Below are 24206 nucleotides of genomic sequence, written 5' to 3'. Positions count from 1 at the left end.
TACATAGGTCTGGGAAGCTGATGCCTCACTTGAAGGGCAGAATAAACACCTTACACATTTTGAGGATTTGACATGCTCTCTCCATGGACTTGAATAACTTTCCTTTCACAACTGCATTCACTAAGCAGAGTCAAAAATACAGCCAAATGAAGGCAGTGGATGAAAAAATAAGTCTTAACAGTGGCTGGCTCAGGATTGTTTAAAAATGTGGTTGAGCTCTTTATTGTTTTGCTGTGCTCCAGGACAAAGCTGTAAAGCTTTTTAATTAATTAAAAACTATTTTCTGCTTTTTTTTCCTCGAGAAATATCACCTACACCAAATCTGACCATTTACTTGAGAATGCATTGTAGGGTCTCAGGGCACTTTAGGGCTTGACTTCACTACTGGGCCACACCAGATGCAATATGTTGTTGGGACAGTATGCTCCCTTCAATATGTTACTCCACCTTAATGAAGGTGGAAGCTATGTCAGTAGGACAGCGTCTTCTGCCAGCTTAGCACTAGTGTAGACATCTCTTAGGTTGATGTAATTTGAGTCAGTTGGGGGGGCACCTTTTTCACACCTCTGAACATTGTAAGTTGTATCAACTTAAGCAGTAGTGTGGACAAACCCTTAATGTATTCAGGATGGTACTTAATCGCATGCTTAACTCAAAAGTTGTGGGTAGTACTATTGAAATCAGCAAGTCTATTCATATGCTGAACGTTATGAACATGCTTAAATATCATCCTGAAGCAGAGCCTAACATTTCAATTGGAAATGCCTGGGTGTTGTCTAACAAAGAATTCTTTTATCCAAAAGTTATTTAGCCATAAGTGTTAATTAGATATTGGGACAAGGAAACCAAAACCACAAGGACTTGAAGGCCTGAATAAAAACCCTTTCCCTCTCAAATTGTCTTCCACTTTCTTAGCTCTTGGGATGTGATCATGTCATCTTTTTGTCCTGTGTTTGTACAGTGCAGGCTATATATATTTACAGGGAAAAATTTCAAATCCACGAGGGGTCTGATTTTCATAGGCATTGTGGTCCCCTTCATGGGAGCTTTGGGTATCCAGCTCCTCTGAAAATCAAACTATTACTTTTGAAACCCAGTTACTGTAAGATCAGCTCCTTCTTCCACTCTCCTATCCCAAACTGATTTCCTTGCTCATCCATGTTCTCCTGGCACTAATGGATGGTGCTGTCACTAACACATGAAACAATATGTCACTTGGGTCAGCAATGGCTTCAGGGAAAACAACACAGAGCTGAAACTGTTTTCCAAGAAGTCTGTGCTATCTGTGACTGATATTGGATCCTAAACACTTGTTTAAAATAGTAATAAAATATTTGAGAGCCAATCACTCAGCAAAGCAATCATGAACATAAACTTTGTGTTTTAAAAAAGGAAGAGAACATGTTTTAAAAACTATAGTGAAAGCTTTGTTATCCGGCACTTCGTTAACCAGAAAATTTATTAACTGCACTAGCGGCATTGTTGTATGATGTCATCAGCAGATGCCTCTTTTCCCGTCAGCCTGCCTCCAGCACCTGCAGATAATGTCATCAGCTGGTGCCTCCTTCCCACTTTGCTTGAGTATCCGGCACATTCAGTTAACTGGCAACTGGCAATTCCCTTGAGTGTCGGATAACAAACTGTATATCTCTTAATTTAATGCCAAGGTCCATTGTTGCAATTCCTAGCTTTGCCACTTTCTTTTTTTTACCTTTGCTGTGCTTCTGTTTCTTCATCTGTAAATAGGTGTGTGTAATATTTCTCTAGCTCACAGGGTTTTGTGAGGGTTTAATGTTTAATTTAATATTTGCCCACATTTGTAAGGTGGTATGGATATGCCAAGTATCATTTGTCTTATTTTTATTTTTATTGTGTCTTTTAAAAACAGCTTTGATCTCGTCACTCACGGTGGGATTTCTGTTATCTTACACTTTGAGCGGGCTCCCTTCATCACTCAGGAACACACGCTCTGGCTGCCATGGGATCGCTTTTTTGTAATGGAAACCATAGTCATGAGGCATGAAGAGAATGAGATTCCAAGCTGTGATCTTAGCAACTTTGCCCGTCCCAACCCTGTGGTCTCCCCATCCCCCCTGACAGCATTTGCAAGTTCCTGTTCAGAGAAGGGCCCTATTGTTCCAGAAATCCAGGTATGAATCGTCTTTCTAAAGTGAAATATTTGCTCCTTTCATTGCTCAAGGCAGTCAAGTGGAGAGATACACATGGAGCTATACATGGCCGGGGTGTTCATCATGTTCTCTTGTTGTACTTGTTAAAACAGTTTCTGACAGTGATTTGGTCTTCATTGGCAGCTTTCCAGGAGCCAGCTTTTCTAGATGCCTTGCCTGATTTACATTATCCATTTACATACTTTTAAAAAATCAGAAATAGACACTGGGCCATAACACTTGTTTTTGTTCATCTCTGACAGACAGATAATTAAATGCTTATTCGCTGGTAGCAAAAGCTGCACTGGGTCTGCTTTGTCCTCACCTCCTGTCTACTGGCATAGAGTGGCTGGGTGACACATTTTAGGATGTAGGCCTTCCAAATATGTTTCAACAACCATTGTTAATATGTGAAATGGTGCTGTACTGCTCAGGGGCAGAGTCCCGTAACTGAACTTTCCCAAAGCTTGGGAACATAACTCTCAGTCTCCAAACCTGAAGAAAATATTGCTGGGAGTGAAATCTTTGCCTTCTTGAAATCGATACAAATTTCCCCTTCATCTGCCTAATTCTCACATTGTGTAACCTATATTATAAAGCTACCCTAGTGGAAAAGTGCTTGAAATTCTACCATTACATTCTATTAGACACACTTCTCAATAGAGAAATGTTAAAATTAATCGACATAATCATATTTGTTCTTTAAGGGACAAAGCAGTGCTTGTTATATTGCAAAGCCAAGTTTTAAGACATTTACAGAAGATTCCAAAGCACTCAGCAGTCTGAATACAAATGCTCTTTCACAGAAATGCAACAATCTCTGATGTATAGCATTGCAGTTATTTAACTACACCCAACAGAATATTAGTGTTGTTCAACTGACAGGGGAATTTAGGTAATCAGAATATCTTAAACTGGATTTCTGCGAGGACATCAGAGCTAATTCCTAAGCAGTCAGGCCCTTGGTTTATTCTGTCATCCAAAAGGCAACATGACAGTATTCAAATGTCATTGTTTCTCATCAATTTAGCGGTCAGAGTATTATGTGTGTCATGCTGAAGAAATTGGACAGAGTAATAGTTTCCTTGCTCAATGGAATGTGTGTGTGATAGCAAGGGAAGGAGTGAGTGGCTATAATAGAAACATGTAACTCACGTAATGTTTAAATGAGCATCAAGACGTTTCTACTTGTTACATACAAAATTGGCAGGCTTTGCTACAGCTGGGAGTTACTGACATTGAAGGGGTTAATAGAAAGCAGGAGAGAGAATTCTGAATGTGTGTCAGTCTAGTAGTGAGTTGGCCACTTGTGTAAAATATGCAGTACAAACACAGTGGCTGTGTCTACACTGGCCCCTCCCTTTTGAAAGGGGAATGCAAACACAGTGGATTGAAAATGCAAATGAAAAAAATTAGGAGGAAGGGTGGTTTCGAAAGCAGGGCTTCCTTTCGAGGAACACCATCTACACAGCTGTTTTGCATTTCGAAAGCAGCTCTTCCAGAAAGGCAAGTGACTGTTATTATGCAAATGAAGTACTGAACATGCAAATCAGCACCTCATTTGCATTTTTGATCGGCCACGTTTGCCTGCCTCTTTTGAAAGGGAGGGGCCAGTGTAGGCATCGCCTGTAAATGCATCTACATGCGTATAGCTACAGTACTAATTAACAGATACATAGAAATATGGGAGTAATTTCTGCCTCTTGTTACTCTTGGGAGTTCTAGGCAAATTCTGGCTCATCCTTTTTCCAATGGCATTTTCTCTGGGTGAGCATCACCAGGCTAGTGTTGATTGTGAAATCCAGCAAAGCAATATTCATCTTTTGTGAAAGTTCTGGTGATCCTAACTATTTGAACCAGCTCTTTTGGCAAGATCCTTTTAAGTGTATTGTTGGCATTTGTTTGATGTGTATGTATTATACAGTTGACCCTTCCTCTGAAATGGTCAATATCTAAGAGCGATAGATTGTGGCAGGGAGAAATAAAAATTTCATACACCACCTTGAACCAGACATTGCAAAACACCCTTTGGTGGCAATTATTTCTGGCTGGTGTTTTCTTGTGTGGCTCTGTATGTGAAGACAGATAGGATGGAGGGGACAGCCTTTTTTGTATCGCAGCTCATCTGGTCTCTCATTGAGCCTGGTGCCAACATAGCTTGTTGCTAAGCTTGTAAAATATATTTTAAAATTCCTGGGTTTTCCCAGATCTGTCATTTTTCACCCTCAGATGTGCATAGGTATGCAAATTGAAAAGGCTGCATTAGATAAAGTAAATATTTATGAATGTGGTGGAACAGTACTTCAACTTCCAGGATGCATCAGTTTGTCAAGTGCTGCTGTGCTCAGAGGTTATGAATTATCACTTGAAAAAGTGTTAGGTCTTTGATTATAGCCCCAAACAATGGTTTTTAGGTGCTTCATTTCCCAGATTGGTGATTATTTATAACTCAGAAGCTATGTAAGAGGCACACCCCACATGACTGAGGCTGAGTAAAGCTTCAAAAAACAGGAGTTGAATCTGGTGATTTAAGCCAAGCACTAGAATGAAGTTCACATTCCCAGGGGCTGTCCTTAACTCTGCTATTGACTGTGTGTGTACCTTTAGCAGATATTTTAAGTCCTCTGTCTTTCACTTATCCCATCCATGAAATGGGCAGGGTTGTTGTGCAGACTGGATTGTATTTATAAAGCATTTTTTCACATCCCTCAGTATCCAAGGTGCTATGCAAATGCTAAAAGCATAATTGTAGGTAGGGTCTTGTAGCAATGTCTACAGTTCAGATTGCCAAATATTTTCCATTATAAATCTCTGTTTTCAGTTGCTTACACACTTTCCATGCCAGCACTCTGCTGGAAGCTGATATTTGGGAGGAAAATTTTAGCTAAAATGATTCAGCCATTTCCAAGGAAAAGGTTAAGGGAAATACACTGTTGTGTGATGCCCGTATTTAAATAATGCATAGAGCCATTTCACAGAGAAGTTCTTGAATCCCTATGGTTTGGCATAGGGCCTGGAAATTTGGCAGGGTGACCACCCTCCTTTTGTGCCTTTTGCCAAGCCCATAAAATTTGCCCTAAACTAGCCAAATTATAACCTTCTCCAAATCCTAAATTCATATGTGCTCAATAGAATCTAGTTAGAGTTTAGCAGCCAAATTCTCTGAAGATGCCATTGGCACTGAGCAGGCTCAAACCCCAGGCAGCTATGGATGAGCTAGACTTTCTGCAGTTTCTCATCCAGTTTGGTGGAGACTGCAGTGGCACTGGGCAGTAGAACTTACTGCAGGACATCTTTGTCTCCTGGGCTCCGTGCTCCCCTGTGGGTGGCCAGACAAAATGGCAGTGGAAGAGGAAGAAGCAGGATACCTGAAAAACAGATGGGTGAGAAATGCAGAGATGGGACAATGTGAGAGCTCAAGGGAGAAGAGCTCAGAGCAGGAGCCAAGAACATGAAACGGGTAGGAGCAGAGTCATGGCAAGACCACAGGAGGAGAGCAGGGTAGGAAGAGGGGATGAAGAAGGAAAGGAACAGAAGGAGGGTGGAGTACAGGAGTGGAGGAAAGGAGTAGAGATGATGTTTCATGGGCAAGAGGTAGGACAGGAGGTGGAGAGAGAGGGCTGTGAGATAGATGGAAAGTGGAAAAAAGAAACATTGGCTGGAGGCATGATCATAAGCAGGCAGCTCCAGCTCCAGAGGGCTGGAGGGCTGGAGTCTTTTTCTGCTTGGATCCCATGGTAAGCACTTTAATTCCCTTCCCCACACATACACAGATCTCACAGAGACACATTCCTTGGTCTTTCTGCATAACCCTCCACATTGTGTATATTTGATAAATGATGCCTTGTAAATGGTCTTGTTTAGAGCTTCTCAGAGAGATTTTCTAAACACACATGTATGTGTCTGATTCATTGCAACTATGCTGTAGTTTTGTGTCTGTTCAGTCATGATTTAGCACCTCCTGCCCCTTTCTTTTCCTCAGGCCCTGCAGGAGGAGATTAATATTGCTGGCAGTAAAATAAAGCTGAGCTACCTGAGCAGCCGCACGGCTGGTTACAAGTCAGTCTTGAGGATCAGCATGACCCATCCCACCATCCCCTTCAACCTCATGAAAGTTCACCTTATGGTGGCTGTAGAAGGACGCCTTTTTCGCAAGTGGTTTGCAGCTGCCCCAGACCTCTCCTATTATTTCATCTGGGATAAGACAGATGTCTACAGCCAGAAGGTGTATGGACTGTCAGAAGCTTTTGGTAAGCTTTGTGTAACTGCCCACAGGCTCACTCAAACCTGGGATCTCTGGAGCTTAGTGGAGGCGCCTCTACAGCTTAAGCTAAAGGCCAGCTAGCTTTCAGCCTAGGCTGTAGAGGACCCTTATTCTTTCTCTGTGAAGTGGTCTAGGTACCACTACATGGAACAGTTAACCATACATAGGTGTATGGGTTACATTTGCACTTTGTGTGGCCCTCTACATCTATAAAGCAATTATCCAAGATGTGAGGCAATGCAGAATTGGGCTGTACATGTTCTCTGCACCAAATCTTAAATACAGCACCATCCATGGTTCATAGTCGGCAGGGTCTGCAGCTGAAAATACTGGAGTCCCAACAGATGGGAGAAGCTTCTTCTCTCCTGCCCATCTATCACTTGTATGGCTACAGCTCCTTCTCCTCCTGGTATGCATCACAGAGCCCACCCATGCAAAATATCATGGCTTCTGACTCAGTTGTCAGGGAAAGGACATCAAAGGTGACAGGACATTGAGCCTGCATAGTAACTTCTCATTGCCACAGCTGGGTGTTGGCTGCTCCCTATCTGACTGACAGCCAGCAAGAGGATTCTTTCAAGGAGCCACGTTCCTTCACTTACATTTGTGCAATCGGGTTCAGCCTGGCAGAGTAGATCAAGGCCTTTGCAATGGCAACAGCGTGATGAGAACCCCACTTCTCCCAGGGTGTCTACACTGTTACTTTAAAACAACAGACATCCACCCTGACCCTTCCCCTTGTTGCTCTTGGAACAGTTCAGGATTAGCTGTGGCCCTGCAGCAAGATTCCTCTTTGCTCTCTTGTAGTCTGAGTGCAGAGATGCCTGTCGTAAGAACAGCAAAGGGCCTCTTTGCCTCAGTCTGCAGAGACAGAGAATGTGTTAGGTACAGGGCTGAGCTTCCTTGCAAGAGGCTAGTGGACATGATCTGCTGAGGCTTATGAAACCCTGTTTCACAGCATAAGTGAAGCTCTTGGTGGAGCAACATATACAGATAATTCATAGAGAAAGGATTAGCTATCTAGTGTGACTTCAGGGGCCTGATTGTTATGAAGGCCTCAACCTGCCCTCCTCCTCGTGTCACACTCAGTAGCAGCTACAGTTTCAATGCCTCTCTATCTGGTTAATGGGAGTGAAAGTAAAGGCAGCATCTGAAAAGCAGGCCGTAAAAGGGTTGTGCTTTTAAGAGTGAGGTAGGAGAGCCAAGCCCTCATTTGGAGTCTCCTTCTGGGCCCCCTCTTCCCAAAAGAGATTGTACTGCCTGCTTCTGTTTCTGTTGTGACAAGTCTGTTCTATGCTGTGTCCTTGTTGACTAATAAACCTTCTGATGTACCTGTGAATGACAGGCGCATCTGACTGTGGATGAGGAGGGTTGTTCAGGGCCTGAAGACACCCCCCCTACTCCATAACATCTGAAAGTTATTTCTGGCAGTTATCTCCCAGACCCCTTCACTTTGTACTTGTGTTTTTGTATTATTCAACAAACCTCCAAAGGCTCGTGGAGGTTTAAAATATCATATTACTGGCCAAGGACACATATAGATGAGCACATATGTTTTCTCAACAAAAGAGCTGAAAACAGAATGGTAGCAGAAAGAGACAGGAAAGACCTTTTGATTATTCACTCCAACTCATCTCCCTGCCAATGCAAGACGGTTCCCTGTACTGCATTCTTTTCCATCCAGATGGGTCCTGCAAAGTGCCTAATGTCTCCTGAGTGGTACTGAGCTTCTTAGAGCTCAGCACTTCTCAGGAGACACAGAGCTCCTTATTTTACCTGCCAAGAGTTGTTCCATATCCTGTTTTTCCCTTGTCTCCTAAGCAGCGTAAAACTGAAGATCCTTACTCTGCTACAGGTACCAGTGATGAATAGGTTTTGGATCTTACTTCTTTTGAGGAAAACTTCAAGAAGTCCATGTTTCACCTGAAGCCTTCTTCTAGGTATTCAGTAAAATAATGGGCCTGATTCTCCTCTCACTCAAACTCATGTCAGAGTGATGTAACTCCATTGCCTTTAATGGATTTATTCCTGATTTCACCAATGAAAAGGAGGTAGATCGGGCCTGAAGACTCTCTGGAAATAATGAAAGCCAATTCATATTCAGCGCTTTTGTCTGTATTAGAGATACTGCCCAAATTAATCATTGTTCTGTCAGCTTCATTGGCACTTACTAACTGAGACCTGCTTCTTGGTTTTTTTAAGCTGGGCCATGTTTCTCTGCCTCAACACATTACTTTACTGCCAGGCAGCCTTAGCAAATGAGGTGATGAATAGAAGCGACATGCTACCATTCTGGAAGTCTGGGACCATTTTTGCTAAACCCTTGGGTCACCCATTGCTTTGAATTGTGTCTGTAAGTCAGCACCGTTTGACTATTTAGCAGATTTGTCCAACCTCTACTGCTGTGTTGACCTTTTTTATGCAGAGTGGCCTTTAAAGAGAATGTTAAGACTCTGCATTAATGTGATGGTATTTTAAATAGAATTGGCACTTGCCTGTAGAAATGGCCTTTCCCTCACCTAATTAAAGCTTTCAGCTCTGCTCTGGATGTGCGTTTCTGAGGTTGTTAACCTATGGGCTTCTTTTTTTCCCCTTTGCTCCCAGTTTCTGTGGGCTATGAATATGAATCATGTCCTGACCTGATACTGTGGGAGAAGAGGACGGCGGTCCTTCAAGGTTATGAAATTGATGCTTCCAAACTTGGAGGATGGTCCCTGGACAAACACCATGCCCTCAACATACAGAGCGGTGGGTTGGCTTTAACAAATGGCGTGAGCATGGGTGATGCAGGGGTACAATGCATTGTTGCTTTTCACTATTAATAATTCAACCAACGGGAAAATACACAGATAGACGCGCTACTAACAAATTATTCATTGTAACCTACATTTAGTGGCAGCTTTGAATGGGCAAATCTGAAAAGAATCATTGGCTGTTGTATATTTTTACAAAGTATGCAGTCCCAGCTTTGTACTGCCTGTGAGGAATGGTCTTGAATTCTTTGGTGGCCATTGAAAAAAGTCCCAAGACTGAACCCTCTGTAAGCACCTGTGCTGTATGCATGTGCTCAGATAGGGCCAATCCTTTGTTCACCCCACTGAAAGCAAGCCCACCCAATACAATCACAAATAGCAAAGCTTGACATCACAGTCATGGTAAGTAGTAAGAACCAGAGCCATCCCGTCCATAGGATGAGGTGAGGCAGCCACCCCCACCTATCCTGTGGAAAAGAGTGGGACTATTACCTGGGACAGGGTGAAGGCAGTGTGGGCAAGTGGCCACTGCAGCAGCAGAGGATCGCCTCTCCTCAGACTTCTGCCCCCACCCTCTGCACTCACCATGTGGCACTCTGCTGCTAAGCCCTGCATCTTCACAGGAAGCTGGGAGGAATCCCTAGAGGCAGCCACCCAAATAAGTCACAGAGGCTGATCATTGTTAGCATCAATACATCTTTATAATGAGTGGGGGTGCACAGCATGAATGTTTCTAACATTATATAATGGGTCACTGATCTGAAAAGGCTGAGAAACGTGCCGTAGGAGTTACGGCAGCTTGTTGGGACCCCTCCAGATCTCATTTTTCACAGGATCCCACAAAACCTGGGGATAACCCTGAAGAGATCTCTTTGTGGTGGGATACAACATGAATCTGGGAACTGGGACACCAGGATTCTGTTCCCTGTGGAGCCGTTGGTTCATTCTGAGACCTGGAGCAAGCCACATGCCCTCTGTGTGCTAGTTTCACCATCTCTCTTTTATTCCCTGCCTGCTCTTATTGTTTTCTAGGCATCTTGCATAAAGGAAACGGGGAAAACCAATTTGTCTCTCAGCAGCCACCTGTCATAGGAAGCATTATGGGTAATGGACGCAGGCGTAGCATTTCCTGTCCCAGCTGTAACGGCCTTGCGGATGGGAACAAGCTCCTGGCTCCCATTGCTCTAACATGCGGGTCAGACGGAAGCCTCTACGTTGGCGACTTCAACTACATCCGAAGGATCTTTCCCTCTGGCAATGTCACCAACATACTGGAGCTCAGGTACAGCAGGCGGCTCACAGCCTGTGGGAATTGTTCACTCTTGGTTGTGCAGAAGTGTTATGTACCCAGAGGGTAAATGAGTCCAAACTTCTTTTTTTAAAAAACTAACAGAATGGTCCGAATTCACTACCAGTGCAAGTCTGCTGACTTTGACTAGTGCCAGGAAGGCATGTGGCCTCATGCCTTCATCCAGAATGGAGTCACAGGGCCAAAATAGTCCATCTCATTTATTTCCTGCTACCTCAGACTGAGTTAATGTGCCCTCTTGAGTCTGGTGAGACTAGTGGGAATTCTAAAAAATTAACAGTCACCCTCCAGGATAACTTACACCAGGAAAGACACACATCAGTAATGAGGAGATATAGAGGATATTTAAGAAGGAGGATCATTCAAACCTAGGACAGTGAAGTCACCAACAGACTCCCACAATCTGCGACTTCCTGATGTTGAACATGCAAACACCCACAGCAAATTCCTGCTCCAGATCTCCATTGAAAAATAGGGGCTGGGTGAAGAAGTTCTGTCCATTCTCCCCTGCAGGGAGACGAAGTGCTGCCACTTGCCCTTGCAGAAAAATGCAGAGAAAACTTGCAGGAGGCAGAGGTTTGCAAAGCAGCATGCAAGAGACGGGAGGGAGGGCAGTCGGGGGGAGTCAGAGAGGAGAAACACAGATCTGCCATACATTTAGATGAAATAAAATATATTGTGACTGAGTCAAAATTTGTGTTGACTCATCTGTGATGTTTTTCCCTCCCAGACATTTCATGGTAAACACATTGCCCTGTTCAAGGCAGTGGATCTGATTCTGATCTCACACTGAAGTGACCCAGGGTTAATTCCAGGGAAGTCAACAGAGTTAAACTGACATAAAGTGACATCTGAATCAGACTCAGTGGCTTTGCTGTAAAAGTCTGAGTTGAAACCCAATGAAATCGACAGGAGCTTAACCAGTGACTTCAGTGGGCTTTGGATTAGGCCCTAATACAATATGTAATCGGACTGGAGCTGAAAACTGTCCATTGGTGAATTCTATATTGGAGTTGTACATGGATGTGTGTCAGAATGCCTAGTCTGTGATATGTTTGGTACACACACTCATCAACCAGTACATTGCACACAGGACGATAAAGACAGTTTGTTGCAGTTCTTTAGTCTGACTAACCTACTGACAGAAATCCATGCATTTTTGGTGTGTGTTCTAAATGCCATGTTGTAATCTAGTATATCCCCCCTCACTTTCCTTCTGGTGAAAGAATTCATTGCATTTTTGAAGACCCAAATATACTAAACCCCTCACTCCAACACACACAAAGAGCTACCGAGAACTCATCCATAATGTATAGCATCCAGATGGAACATAAAGGAAAGGGGCAGAGCTGAATCTTTTCCGTTTTTAACAGGGTACTTGTAGGATATGGTTTCTGAGAGGCTCTGAACACTCACAGCTCACAGCAGTTGCAGGTGCATACCAGCTCTCAAGATTTGACCTGAAAGTGTGGTACTTCTCACTCCCCTGAGATGTTACTGTAAAAATGGCCCTACTTAGTCAGCAAATCTGCATTAAGAGCTATGTCTGCTGACAAAAATAAGTCCCCAGTCCTACAACCTTTGCTGACTTAACTGCGGCTCATTGCAGGATCAGCGCCAACAGTTGTATTGCATTATACTCCTGCTCAGCCGGAGGAGTTGTAATGGGGTGTGACTCACCACTGTGGTGCCTCTGCTGGCCATCTTGGGAATTAACTCAGTCCAACAATATGCCTTCCTCTAGCAATATGGCACCCACCATCACTTCTGTTCCACCTCTGGGTCCCACATTATTCCCTGGTTCACCGCGTCAGCTGCGGGTCAACTTGGGGTCAGCTGTGGATTGACTCTCCCCCACTTGCAGGACTGACAGTACTCAGTCCAGCCACTTGTGCAGTCTCTGGTCTAGTCACTGCCTTCAGTGGCAAGCTTCAGTCCATGCACTGGCCTCAGTGGTCAGTGGGGGGAAGAAGGGGCTGGGCCCAATGGGAGAAAGGGGGTCTGGGCCCATCTGCCCAGTATTCTAGGCCTTGACGCTGGGACCCTATAGCCAGCAGCAACATGCTGCTCCTCCTCCAATCCTTGATGTCTGTCTCCCTGGGCCACTTCCCCATAGTCCCAACACCTTCCCAGCCCTTTGTATGAGGGGCCTCAGGCTGCAGTTCCCTGTTCTTCCCCTAACTCTGTCAAGCACTGCTTTATTTAAGGTACTCCCCTAAAGCAACCAGTCCTTCCTCCTTTCACTCCAGGAAAAGACTGCTGCTCTGTTGTTTATATGACTCTTCCTAGCCCTGATTGGCTTCTCTAACAATCTTTTTCTTGATTGGCTCTCTACAAGCCCTCCTCCCATTGGCTGGGTTTTGCACAGCCTCCCTGAGGGCTGCTTTAACCCTCCCATCTACCGAGATGGGACAGCTGCCCCACCAGAGGAATCAGTGCAATTAAAAGAGAATTATCTGAAGTCTGTTTCTGCTTGTGCGTCAGCAACAGAATTGTTTACTAAACGTTACACCTTTGCAAACCCACTGAGGGCCCAATTTTGCCTGTAGGACCTTTATTGTGGGTGCTAACATACAAGAAGAAAAGAATCCAAATGAAGGTAGATCCTTGGGCTGGCACATAGAAGACCAGTCTTTTTCTGCGTAACCTGAGCTCATTCCAATGGAAGTTATGGGGAGTCAACAAACCAGCATCTCTTTTGATAACATATTTGCAGTCACTTCTCTGGATGAGCCCCGGCTTGAGCAAGGTATCGGTAGTGGGACACCAAGTACTGAGGAATGATTGCATGCTGGGCCACATTAAGATGCATAGTATCCTTCCAATGTTGAAAGGTTGTTTTAGTGATTGAGGTGATGTTCAAAGGAGCTTATGGCAGATAGGTTCTCAAACCCCACCACAACTGCATAGGAGCTGAGTGCCCCGCTCCCTTAAACATTCTTAAAAATCCCATCATGAGTTCTTTTTGTATTTCAGCATGGATAGGAAGACCTTGTGTGTATGGGTTTGTCTGAACAGTCCCTGATTTCAAAAGAGTAAATTGCAAACCTTGACAGAGTGAACTTGTTGTATTCTTCAAAGAGACACAAATTTTTATTTACTCCCATGTTAATCCTGCTGAAGCCATTACTACTTTTTCTGTGCAAGCACATAGGTTGTAGGATCCAGAAATCCTTCTTCACTCCCATGTGCTATGAACTAAATGGGTATAGATAAAGGTTGACTCCATGCTGTGGGGGAAAGCCATGGTTCTGGCCAAAATGGATTGTACGTGTGCCTCCTCAGTTTCTTTGAGACTCACTCTCCAACTGTTCAGTATGGTCTCTTTATTAGAACATCATCTCTTTTCTGGAGAGGAGAGACAGCTGCAGTGTGGTTTCCAGCTAATTACAATGGAGTATGTGACTTGGCCCATAGAAAAAATTGTGTTTGAATTCTCTCCTGTGGTGTTTCTGAGATTCTGGCAGTGAACATAAAAGAAACTAGCCAGATCAACTCTGCTGGTAAATTGCCTTGTAAAATAGAACTGCAATGAGCAATGGTGAAAAAGCTGTAAAGCTTACTCAAGAAGCAGGCTTCTGTGCTGATGTTGTATTCCATGACAGATAATTAAAGTGTGTGTGTGAATGTGTGTGCGTGCATTTGTGTGTATATATTTTCAGTACTTCTGCAGATAGTGAAGTGTGTCTGATCCCATCTCCTGCATAAGTGAGCACCTCTCAGATGGTGAGCTCATACTTCCTTTGTGACATGCAGCAGAAAGTGAATTCACTGACAAGTAATAGCCAATATAAAGTATACCAGTGTCATGCCTGCTAAGTCTTTATTTATTACTGCATTGTATGGTACAGTTACTGTCAAGTTTTCAATCTGCTAGTAACGTTTCTAACTCAGCCACTAACACCTTGTACTTTCTTCTATTCCCTGCTTTCCTGCTGTCTGTCAGAAATAAAGATTTCAGACATAGGTAAGCCAACCAGTGGAGAATTTTATGCCTTTTCCTGTCTTCTTGCATGTTGTTATATGGTGAGCCACAAGTGCCATTTCCAGATGATTCAATAGCAAATGAAGCCAGTGTGATTAGAGCTGATGGAGGTGATCAGTCATCCAAACTGGAAGCTATTAATCACACGTCAGAGTCACAATGGAATTCTGCTTGTCTATAAATAGTCATATTCAGTTGAAATAAAGTATAAAAGTGGGAGGGGAGGGAAAAAAAAGTTCTTTGTCAAACAATTGGGTGAATGGCAAAAAAGGAACTCTGGGTGACCCATTGGTTAATGTGTGTTACATGTTACATGTCCTCTGTGTGCCTGACCCACACAGGAAAACAGGTCTGTTACATCTGCCATCTAAAGGAGATAGACCTAGCTAAAGCTTTAGAGGTTCGTGCTTTTAGTGGTCATTGTTATAAAAATTGGGACATGCTTGAGATTAGAATGGCAGTGAGGCTCAGGCAGTAGGTGTGAACTTAGAATCATAGAATCATAGAAGAGTAGGACTGGAAGGGACCTCGAGAGGCCATCGAGTCCAGCCCCCTGCCCTCATGGCAGGACCAAGCACTTTCTAGACCATCCCTAAAAGCCATCTATCTAACCTCTTCTTAAATAGCTCCAGTGATGGAGATTCTACCACCTCCCTTGGCAATTCGTTCCAGTGTTTGATCACCCTGACAGTTAGAACTTTTTCCTAATGTCCAACCTGAACCTCCCCTGCTGCAATTTAAGTCCATTGCCTCTTGTTCTATCCTCAGAGGCAAGGAAGAACAAGTTCCCTCCCTCCTCCTTATGGCACCCTTTTAGATACCTGAAAACTGCTATCATGTCCCCCCTCAATCTTCTCTTTTCCAAACTAAACAAGCCCAATTCTTTGAGCCTTTCTTCATAGGTCATGTTCTCTAGACCTTTGATCATATCCTTGCTCTCCTCTGGACCCTCTCCAATTTCTCCACATCCTTCCTGAACTGCAGTGCCCAGAACTGGACACAATACTCCAGCTGAGGCCTAACCAGCGCAGTGTAGAGCGGAAGAATGACTTCTCGTGTCTTGTTCACAACACACCTGTTAATGCATCCTAGAATCATGTTTGCTTTTTTTTGCAACAGCATCACACTGTTGACTCATATTTAGCTTGTGGTCCACTATAACCCCTAGATCCCTTTCTGCTGTACTCATTCCTAGGCAGTCCTTTCCCATTCTGTATGTGTGACACTGATTGTACCTTCCTAAGTGGAGCACTTTGCATTTGTCCTTATTAAACTTCATCCTGTTTACCTCAGCCCATTTCTCCAGTTTATCCAGATCCTTTTGAATTATGACCCTATCCTCCAAAGAAGCTGCAACCCCTCCCAGCTTGGTATCATCTGCAAACTTAATAAGTGTACTTTCTATGTCAATATCTAAATCGTTAATGAAGATATTGAACAGAACCAGTCCTAAAACAGACCCCTGCGGAACCCCACTAGTTATACTTTTCCAGCAGGATTGAAAACCATTAATAACTAATCTCTGGGTACGGTTATCCAGCCAGTTGTTCACCCACCTTATAGTAGCCCCATCTAAGTTGTATTTGCTTAGTTTATTGATAAGTATATTATGTGAGACCATGTCAAATGCTTTACTGAAGTCTAGGTATACCACATCCACCTCTTCTCCCTTATCCACAAGGCTCATTATTCTATCAAAGAAAGCTCTTAGATTGGTTTGACATGATCTGTTTTTAACAAAACCATGCTGGCTGTTCCCTATCACCTTACCACCTTCCAAATGCTTGCAGATGATTTCTTTAATTACCTGCTCCATTATCTTTCCTAGCACAGAAGTTAAGCTGACTGGCCTGTAGTTTCCCAGCTTATTCTTATTCCCCTTTTTATAAATGGGTACTATATTTGCCCTTTTCCAGTCTTCTAGAATCTCTCCCGTCTCCCACGATTTTCCAAAAATGATTGCTAAAGGCTCAGTCAGATACCTCTTCTATCAGCTCCCTGAGGATTCTAGGATGCATTTCATCAGGCCCTGGTGATTTGCAGACATCTAATTTTTCTAAGTAAATTTTAATTTGTTCTTTTCTTATTTCAACTTCTAAACCTACCCCTTTTTCACTAGCATTCTCTATGTCAGGCATTCCTTCAGATTTCTCAGTGAAGACCAAAACAAAGAAATCATTAAACATCTCTGCCATTTCCAAATTTCCTGTTACTGTTTCTCCCTCCTCACTGACCAATGGCCCTACCCTCTCCTTGGTCTTCCTCTTGTTACCAATGTATCTGTGAAAAGCCTTCTTGTTTCCCTTTATGCTTGTAGCTAGCTTGAGCTCATTTTGTGCCTTAGCCTTTCTAATCTTGCTCCTGCATGCTCGTGTTGTTTGCCTATATTCGTCCTTTGTAATTTGTCCTGGTTTCCATTTCTTATATGATTCCTTTTTTATTTTGAGATCAAGCAAGATCTCCTGGTTAAGCCAAGGCAGTCTTTTGCCATGTTTTCTATCTTTCCTACGCAGCAGGATAGCTTGCTTTTGGGCCCTTAATAATGTCCCTTTGAAAAACTGCCAACTCTCCTCAGCCATTTTTCCCCTCAGTTTAGCTTCCCATGGGACCTTACCTACCAGCTGTCTGAGTTTACCAAAATCTGCCTTCCTGAAATCCAATATCTCTGTTGTACTGTTTTCCCTTCTACCCTTCCTTAGAATTGTGAACTCTATGATTTCATGATCACTTTCACCCAAGCATCCTTCCACTTTCAAATTCTCAACAATTTCCTCCCTATTTGTTAAAATTAAATCTAGAACAGCTTCCCCCCTGGTAGCTTTTTCAACCTTTTGGAATAAAAAGTTGTCTGCAATGCAATCCAAGAATTTATTGGACAGTCTGTGTATCATGGAGAAGTAATTAACCCTTAGCATCCATTCTGCAGCATTCTTCATGTCTGATACACAGTAGGTATCAAAGTACTTTGGATCAGGCCCTTTTGGGATCAGTTGCAAGTTTCCAGCATAGGCTGTATTCCAAATGTAGGACACCACTGTGCAGTTTGATGTTCTGTTTGGCTCAGCTTGAAAGCTTGGCCATCACTGATCAACTAAAAGAACTACAGGGCCAACCATCAGTTCTGTTTATTGCAGCAGGTAGTTTTACCTAATCACACACACCAGGTGCCAACCAGTGAAAATGGCATAGACCTCAAACAAGTTGCAGCAGAAGTCATCCCCCTGGGATCTGCAAGGTGCTCAGTGCTATTGAAATCACCAACACTGAACTCCTGCTCCAAGGGATATGGGACTTCATAGTTGACAACAAATGTTTGTGATCACCAGTGGCCTGTACCACAGTAGGAAGTCCTGGGAAAGAGAGGGAAGGAGGGCAATAATGCAGGCACAGGAAAAAGGGCAAGTCAGAAATTAGCACAGGGTAAATGCTAGGGAGAATGTTTCAAATATTAAAAGAGAGAGATGACGTGAGAAAGCCTGAGAAGAAAGCATAGTCAATGTGCCTGGAGCCCCCACATAACCTGTTTGGCAAAACCTCTGTCTATTCCTCCTACTATCACAGAAGTTGCCAAAATGGATCATATCAATGGTCCATCTAATCCAGTCTCCTATTACTGACAGTGGACATCACTGAATGTTTCACAGGAAGGTATAAGATACCCCAGAACAGGTAGTTAAGAAACAACCTGTCCCACAGAGGTTTTCCGTCCTGATCTCAAAAGTTAGCACTTGATTTATATTCTGAAGCAGGAGACGTTTTCCTCAGGTCTTCCTTAAACACACCTCTTCTCACAAGCCGTAGTCATTGCATGGTGAAGTGTTCACAATCTCCGCATTTTATATACACACACACATATATATATATATATATATATATATATATATATATATATATACACACACGCGCGCACACACACACACACAGGTGATATGCCTGGAGCATAAGCTCTTGGGGTCAAAGATCATGTATTTTCATCTGCCTGTAAAATTCCTAATATCCTGTCCAAATAATAAGAAAAGCTAAAGAACAACAGGAAAGGAAGGATGTATTATGAGAAAACATTTTGGAAAAGCAAACCCAAAACAACTGAGGTATTCAGTGAGTCAGAGAGGAGGCCTTCCAGTTTGTCACTGAGGTATCTGTGGCATTGTGCATAGCTAGAGATAGATGAGAATGGGTAGATTGTAACCTCCAGAGAGAAGAGTACAGGGAGGAGTTCCACAAAGCAAGACATTTCCAGTCAATAGCAGGTCCTTAACCTGAAAATCTTGGACAATGCCACTCAAGATCCATCAGATCCAAGGGAATGAAGAGGTGTACAGGGCACACGTGGATGGCAGCTTGGCCCTACCAGTAAGGAAATAGAGCTTGCAAAAAAAGAACTCTTCAGGCAGTCTAGGAAGAAAAATTCCTCTTGTTGGGTATTCAGTACTCAGAAGAATCAAAGGAACATTCTGTACTGTGCAGGTGGACAACAGGACAGCGTGTTGCCTTCCCAGAGCCAAGACACTAGACATCACTCTAATATGCGATAGGCTTCTACAAATTGACAGACAAGCATCCATACAAATGCTATGGTATTGCAGATATTATGTAGATTACTTCAAACAACACAGCAATGAGATGAAGAAGGAAAATACTCAAACAGTCTCCCCTAAGATTTTCTTGTCCTATGAATGAAAAAGGAAGAGGATTCTGGGACAGGTGTCCAGGACAGTTGTGTAGGGCTTTGGTTTTGTGAAACACTGGCCCACCTTTCATGGGTAAAGGGAGCTATCATTTTTAGGTGGCCTTTACCATGGGAGAAAGGGAACCAATGTATTGAGGACAGACTAACTAGAATACTTGGGATGTGAATCAACTAAAAACAGAAAGGGAGGCAAAATGGGGGAAGATATGAACAATCAGCACAAAAGAGAGATGCTGCTTTGACCCGGGCAAAAGGTAGCAAGATATGTAGGTATATAAATTTGGGAAGGCTCGCCAATCTGACTTAAAGTTGAAGATTATAGGTTCGCACCTCCCCCAACTTAACAGTGAGATCTGAGGCAAAGCCTCAGGCCAAAGCCGGAGGTGAGTTTTTGGGATTCCCAGTCACAACACAGACAATGATCTTAACAATACCTGTGCTTTATTTAATAGTACAATAATACATATGCAGCACTTAGCCAAGACACTACAATAAAAATATATTGCGGTTAGTACTTAGATTACAATCAAAGATCTTACTTAACAATATTACTAAGCAATACCTATTGTTTTACTGATTAATCTTATGGTTTTATCCTATGTCTAGCAAACAGGATGCAATACTCACTGACTTCTTTTGAACTCTTTAGAAGCAGAGACCAGCTCGCTTCCACCTGTCAAAAGGGAGTTATTGCAGTGGTTCAGAAAAGGAAGAAGTTAGCTAAGAGTTCTAAGAAATAACAAGAGTAGAATATAACAAGAAGAGAGAGACAGAGAGAGAGTTGGGGTGATAGGCACCCCATTGGTGCAGATCCGTCCGGCACAGCGTCACACATGTCACGTTGGGCGTTCATTACGTGCCCTTCTGTTCTCCCAAAGGATTGTTTTATACCCTTTTTCCCTCGTGTTGACGAAATTAGAGTCTGACATAATCGAATCTTGAATACCTACGGAGACCCCCGTATGTATGATGACCTATTCTATTCAACCTGTTTTTCTTGAAACAGAGTTTAAAAGGGAAATTCCCATCTTAGCCCTTTTACCTGAATATATCAGATGACCTTTTATTCTCTCCCGTAAGTGAGAGAAGGTTTGGGCATATTTTGCTATTTGAGAGGTGTTTTTAGATGGCCCAGACTGAAATGATGCACCATTACTGACCTGACCTTAAACCTACTTATAAAAAGATAATTTGCCCAAGCTTTCCCCCATCATGCCCTACTTATTGGACAGGCCCCTTGTGTTTCTGCTGACAGGAAAGAAGATAAGCATAGATTCTTCTAGGCCTCAGTTAGCCAAACTATCATGGCTTCCTTATATCTACCCTAGTTCTAATACTATAAGCTAAGCACAGGCAACAGCTTAAAACAAAATTAGTCAAGGAAGTGAAGGACATAAAGGCCGTTTCTACACATGCCACTTCCTTCAAAAGTGAAGAAAGTGGCATGCTAATAAATGGCCTGAAATATGCTAATGAGGTGTGGATGCAAATTCCTCATGCCTCATTAGCATGAGGTCATGTGATTTGGAGTTGGGAAGATGTTCGTTCAAACTCCAAAATGCCATTTAGAAGCATGGCCCCCGGGGGGTCTTCCGGAAGGAAGTCCTTCTTCCGGAGGCCCCTTCTTCCTGAAAATTTCTTCGAAAGTGGCATGTGTAGAAACGGCCATAGAGAAAAACTCTTGAATTTTCTATACATCCATGTTAGAATTCTAGGTAATGAACAAGAGAAATTGCAAATGCTGTTTTCTTATCATAAGTTCAGTCTCTTGGTATTAATGAAAGCTGTTCCATCTTTAACATGACTGGAATGTTGAAATTAATGGTTATAAATAGTAATAAAACATTAGGAAGGATCAAGGGGACAGAAGGATAGGTTGAGTGCCACTCTGTGTTAAAAATGGCATTGCCTTTTTGACAGAGGCTATGTCTACGCCGCAACCTTATTTTGAAATAAGCTATCCCGGAAGAGTATCAGAGTGGTATCCGAGTTAGTCTGTATCTTCAAAAACAACAAGAAGTCCTGTAACACCTTGTAGACTAACAGATATTTTGTAGCATAAGCTTTCGTGGGCAAAGACCCGCTTCGTCAAATGCACGAGTTGGGAGCAGGGATAGGTAGGGGTTCAGAGGAGGATTTAAAGAGGGAGTCTCAGTCAAGGGGATGGCCAGAGCTGACAGGATCTATTCAGTCAAGGTGGATGTGGCCCATTATCAGCAGTTAATGTGGAGTTGCGAACATGAAGGGAGGAGAAATCCAGTTAGTTCAGTCAGGGGGGATGTGACCCTGTATCAGTTGCTAATGTGGAGAGGTGAACATCAAGAGTGGAGAAACTGTTTTTGTAATGAGCCAACCACTCCCAGTCTCTGTTCAATCCTTGGTTGATGGAGTCAAATTTGCAAATGAATTGCAGCTCTGAATTTTCTCTTTGCAGTTTATTTTTGAATTTTTTTGTTGTAGGACTACGACTTTTAAATCTGTTGCTGAGTGTCCAGGGAGATTGAAGTGTTCTCCTACAAGTTTTTGTATGTTAGTGTTCCTGATGTCTGATTTATAGCCCTTTATTCTTTTACGTAGAGACTGTCCGGTTTGCCCAATGCATCCCAGAAGAGTTTTTCTGGAATAGCTTATTTCAAAATAAGGCTGCTATGCACAAAATGCATTATTTCAAAATTATTTCAAAATAGCGGTTGCATTGTGTAGATGCTAGCAATGTTATTTTGAAATAGTGGCTGTTATTTCAAAATAACTTTGCTGTGTGGACATACCCTCACTACTAACTAAGAAAAAATTATCTTGAATGCTTATGGATCAGAGTGCTAACAGATAAAGCGGAAGACAGGGTATTATTTGGTATCTGATACAGACCACCAAATCACACTGTGAAACAGGATGACTGCCTCGTTACACACGTACCTATGATGTTTAGGGGAAATTATCATGGAGGAGACAACAGTTTGAATGATACATGCTGGAGGTCTCATGCTGCCAATGCTGAGCCATCTTTGGAATTTCTAAACATGGATGAAAATTTCTTAACTCAGGAAGTAATGAAGCCAATACAGATGAATTTTTATTAGACCTTGTCTTAACAGCTAAAGAAGATGGGATAAAAAGAACTAAAAATAAATGGTAGCCTAGGTACAAGTGATTGTGACTTGTTTACATTTATAACATGCAAGCAGAATAATGTTCATATATGTAACCTGTTGCTTTAATAGTACCAATTTCACAAAGCTGAAAACAATTCTGAGCCAAATGAGCTGGGGGAAAGAATTTAATCAGAAAAATTTCAATGATAATTAGAAATCACTTAAGAACACTGAACAAGAGTCCCTGAAACCCACAATCCCACAAGTAAGGTGGGGGAAGCCTGTCCTGGTTAAAAACAACAATCTGATTTAGAAGTAAAGCGAAGGCACTTACAATTTTTTTTAAATATTACATCGAATGGAAGAAAGGAGAAGATGATAGTACTGAATATAAATCTGGAACTGTAAAAAACTGATAAGGGATACAAAGGAGTATAAGAAATCTATGGTCAGCACAGTTAAAGATAATAAGAAAGAGAGATTTAAAATAAATTAGGGGCAAAAGGAATCCTGAATATGATATTGATTAGATAGAAACATTAGAATTATCAATAACAATGCAGAAAAGGGAGCATTCTTAAATATTTCAGTTCTGTATGTAGGGAAAACAGATGAGGCAGTCTCATCTTACAGTGATAACACTCCTTACACTCCTTCCATTCTAATAGTATCCTTAGATAATATTCAACAGAAGCTATTGATCTTATACATAGTGAAATCAGCAAGCCTGGATAATTTGCATCCTAGAGCTTTAAAAGAGATGTCTGAGAGGCTGTCTGGACTGTTAATTTTTACTTTCAATGAGTCTTGAAGCAGTGGGGAAGTTTCAGAAGACAGAAGGCTAATGTTGTGCCAGTGTATTAAAAGGATAAAGGGGATGACCCAGGAATTATAGGTCTGTCAGGCTTACATTGATCCTGGATAACATAATGGAAAGGTTCATATAGGATTCAATTAATAAAGACTTAAAGGAGGGTAATGCCATTAGTGCAAATCAGCGTGGATGTATGGAAAGGTAGAGCCTGTTGAACTAATGTGTTCTCATTTTATAGGATTGTAAGGTTTGTAGATCAAGGCAGTAGTTCTGAGTTACTATATTTAACATCTCTAAGGCATATGAGATGGTCCAACTCAACATTTTATTAAAAATTTACAATGATATAAAATTAAAATGGAGCCCATTAAATTGATTAAAAACTGTCTTACTGATAGGTCTCAAAATATGATTGTAAACGGGAAATCATCATCAAGTTTGGTATGTTTCCATTTAGTTCCCAGCAGCGACTGGTTCCTAACCCCATGCTATTTATCTATCAGTGCTCTAAAAGAAAATGTAAAATTATCACTGATAAAATCTGCAAATGACAAAAATTGGGGGAGTGGTAAATAGTGAAGAGCATAGGTCTCTGAGTCAGAGTGCTATCGATTGCTCGGTAAACTTGGCACAAACAAATGAGTTTTAATACATGTAAATATAAATGTGCATATCTAAGAATAAAACATGAAGGGCATACTTACAGACATAGGGACTCACTGGGCTTGTCCACACTACCACCTTCCTTCAAAAGAAGGATGGTAATTAGGGTGTTGGGAGTTTACTAAGGTGTGCTGCGGCTAGACGCAAGCTGGTACTTCGAAGTTTAAAACTTCAAAGTTGCCACAGGGGAAATTTGCTTAATGAAGTGCTGCCTATGTGCACTTCAGTAGTAAACTCCCAACACCCTCATTGCCATCCTTTCTTCAAAGGAAGGTAGTAGTGTAGACAAGCCCACTGTGTTTCTGAAAAAATATTTGGGGGTTATGGCGGGAAATCAGCTGAACATCAGCTCCCCAGGTGATACTGTGGGCAAAAGAGCTAATCTGGTTTTTGGGTACATAAACAGGGGAATCCCCAATAAGGTCTAAGAAGTTATTTTACTTCTATACTTGGCACTGGTGTTACTGC

The 24206-nt window shown here is 42.3% G+C and overlaps 1 protein-coding gene across 3 annotated transcripts in view; it reads left to right on the top strand.

The window, feature by feature from the left end:
- Positions 1-24206, top strand: part of TENM4 (teneurin transmembrane protein 4) — a 493982-nt gene that overhangs the window by 404591 nt on the left and 65185 nt on the right. For all 3 annotated transcript variants that reach the window (XM_074983382.1, XM_074983375.1, XM_074983367.1), the window contains 5 exons: positions 1889-2150; positions 6151-6418; positions 9037-9180; positions 10218-10467; positions 14441-14461. In XM_074983382.1, coding sequence (XP_074839483.1) covers positions 1889-2150; positions 6151-6418; positions 9037-9180; positions 10218-10467; positions 14441-14461 — 945 coding nt within the window. The remainder of the gene's footprint in view (positions 1-1888; positions 2151-6150; positions 6419-9036; positions 9181-10217; positions 10468-14440; positions 14462-24206) is intronic.

Source organism: Carettochelys insculpta, chromosome 1, assembly GCF_033958435.1.
Source record: "Carettochelys insculpta isolate YL-2023 chromosome 1, ASM3395843v1, whole genome shotgun sequence".
NCBI lineage: Eukaryota > Metazoa > Chordata > Testudines > Carettochelyidae > Carettochelys > Carettochelys insculpta.
Note: the sequence above shows the minus strand (reverse complement) of the source record. Positions and strands in the feature narration are given on the sequence as shown.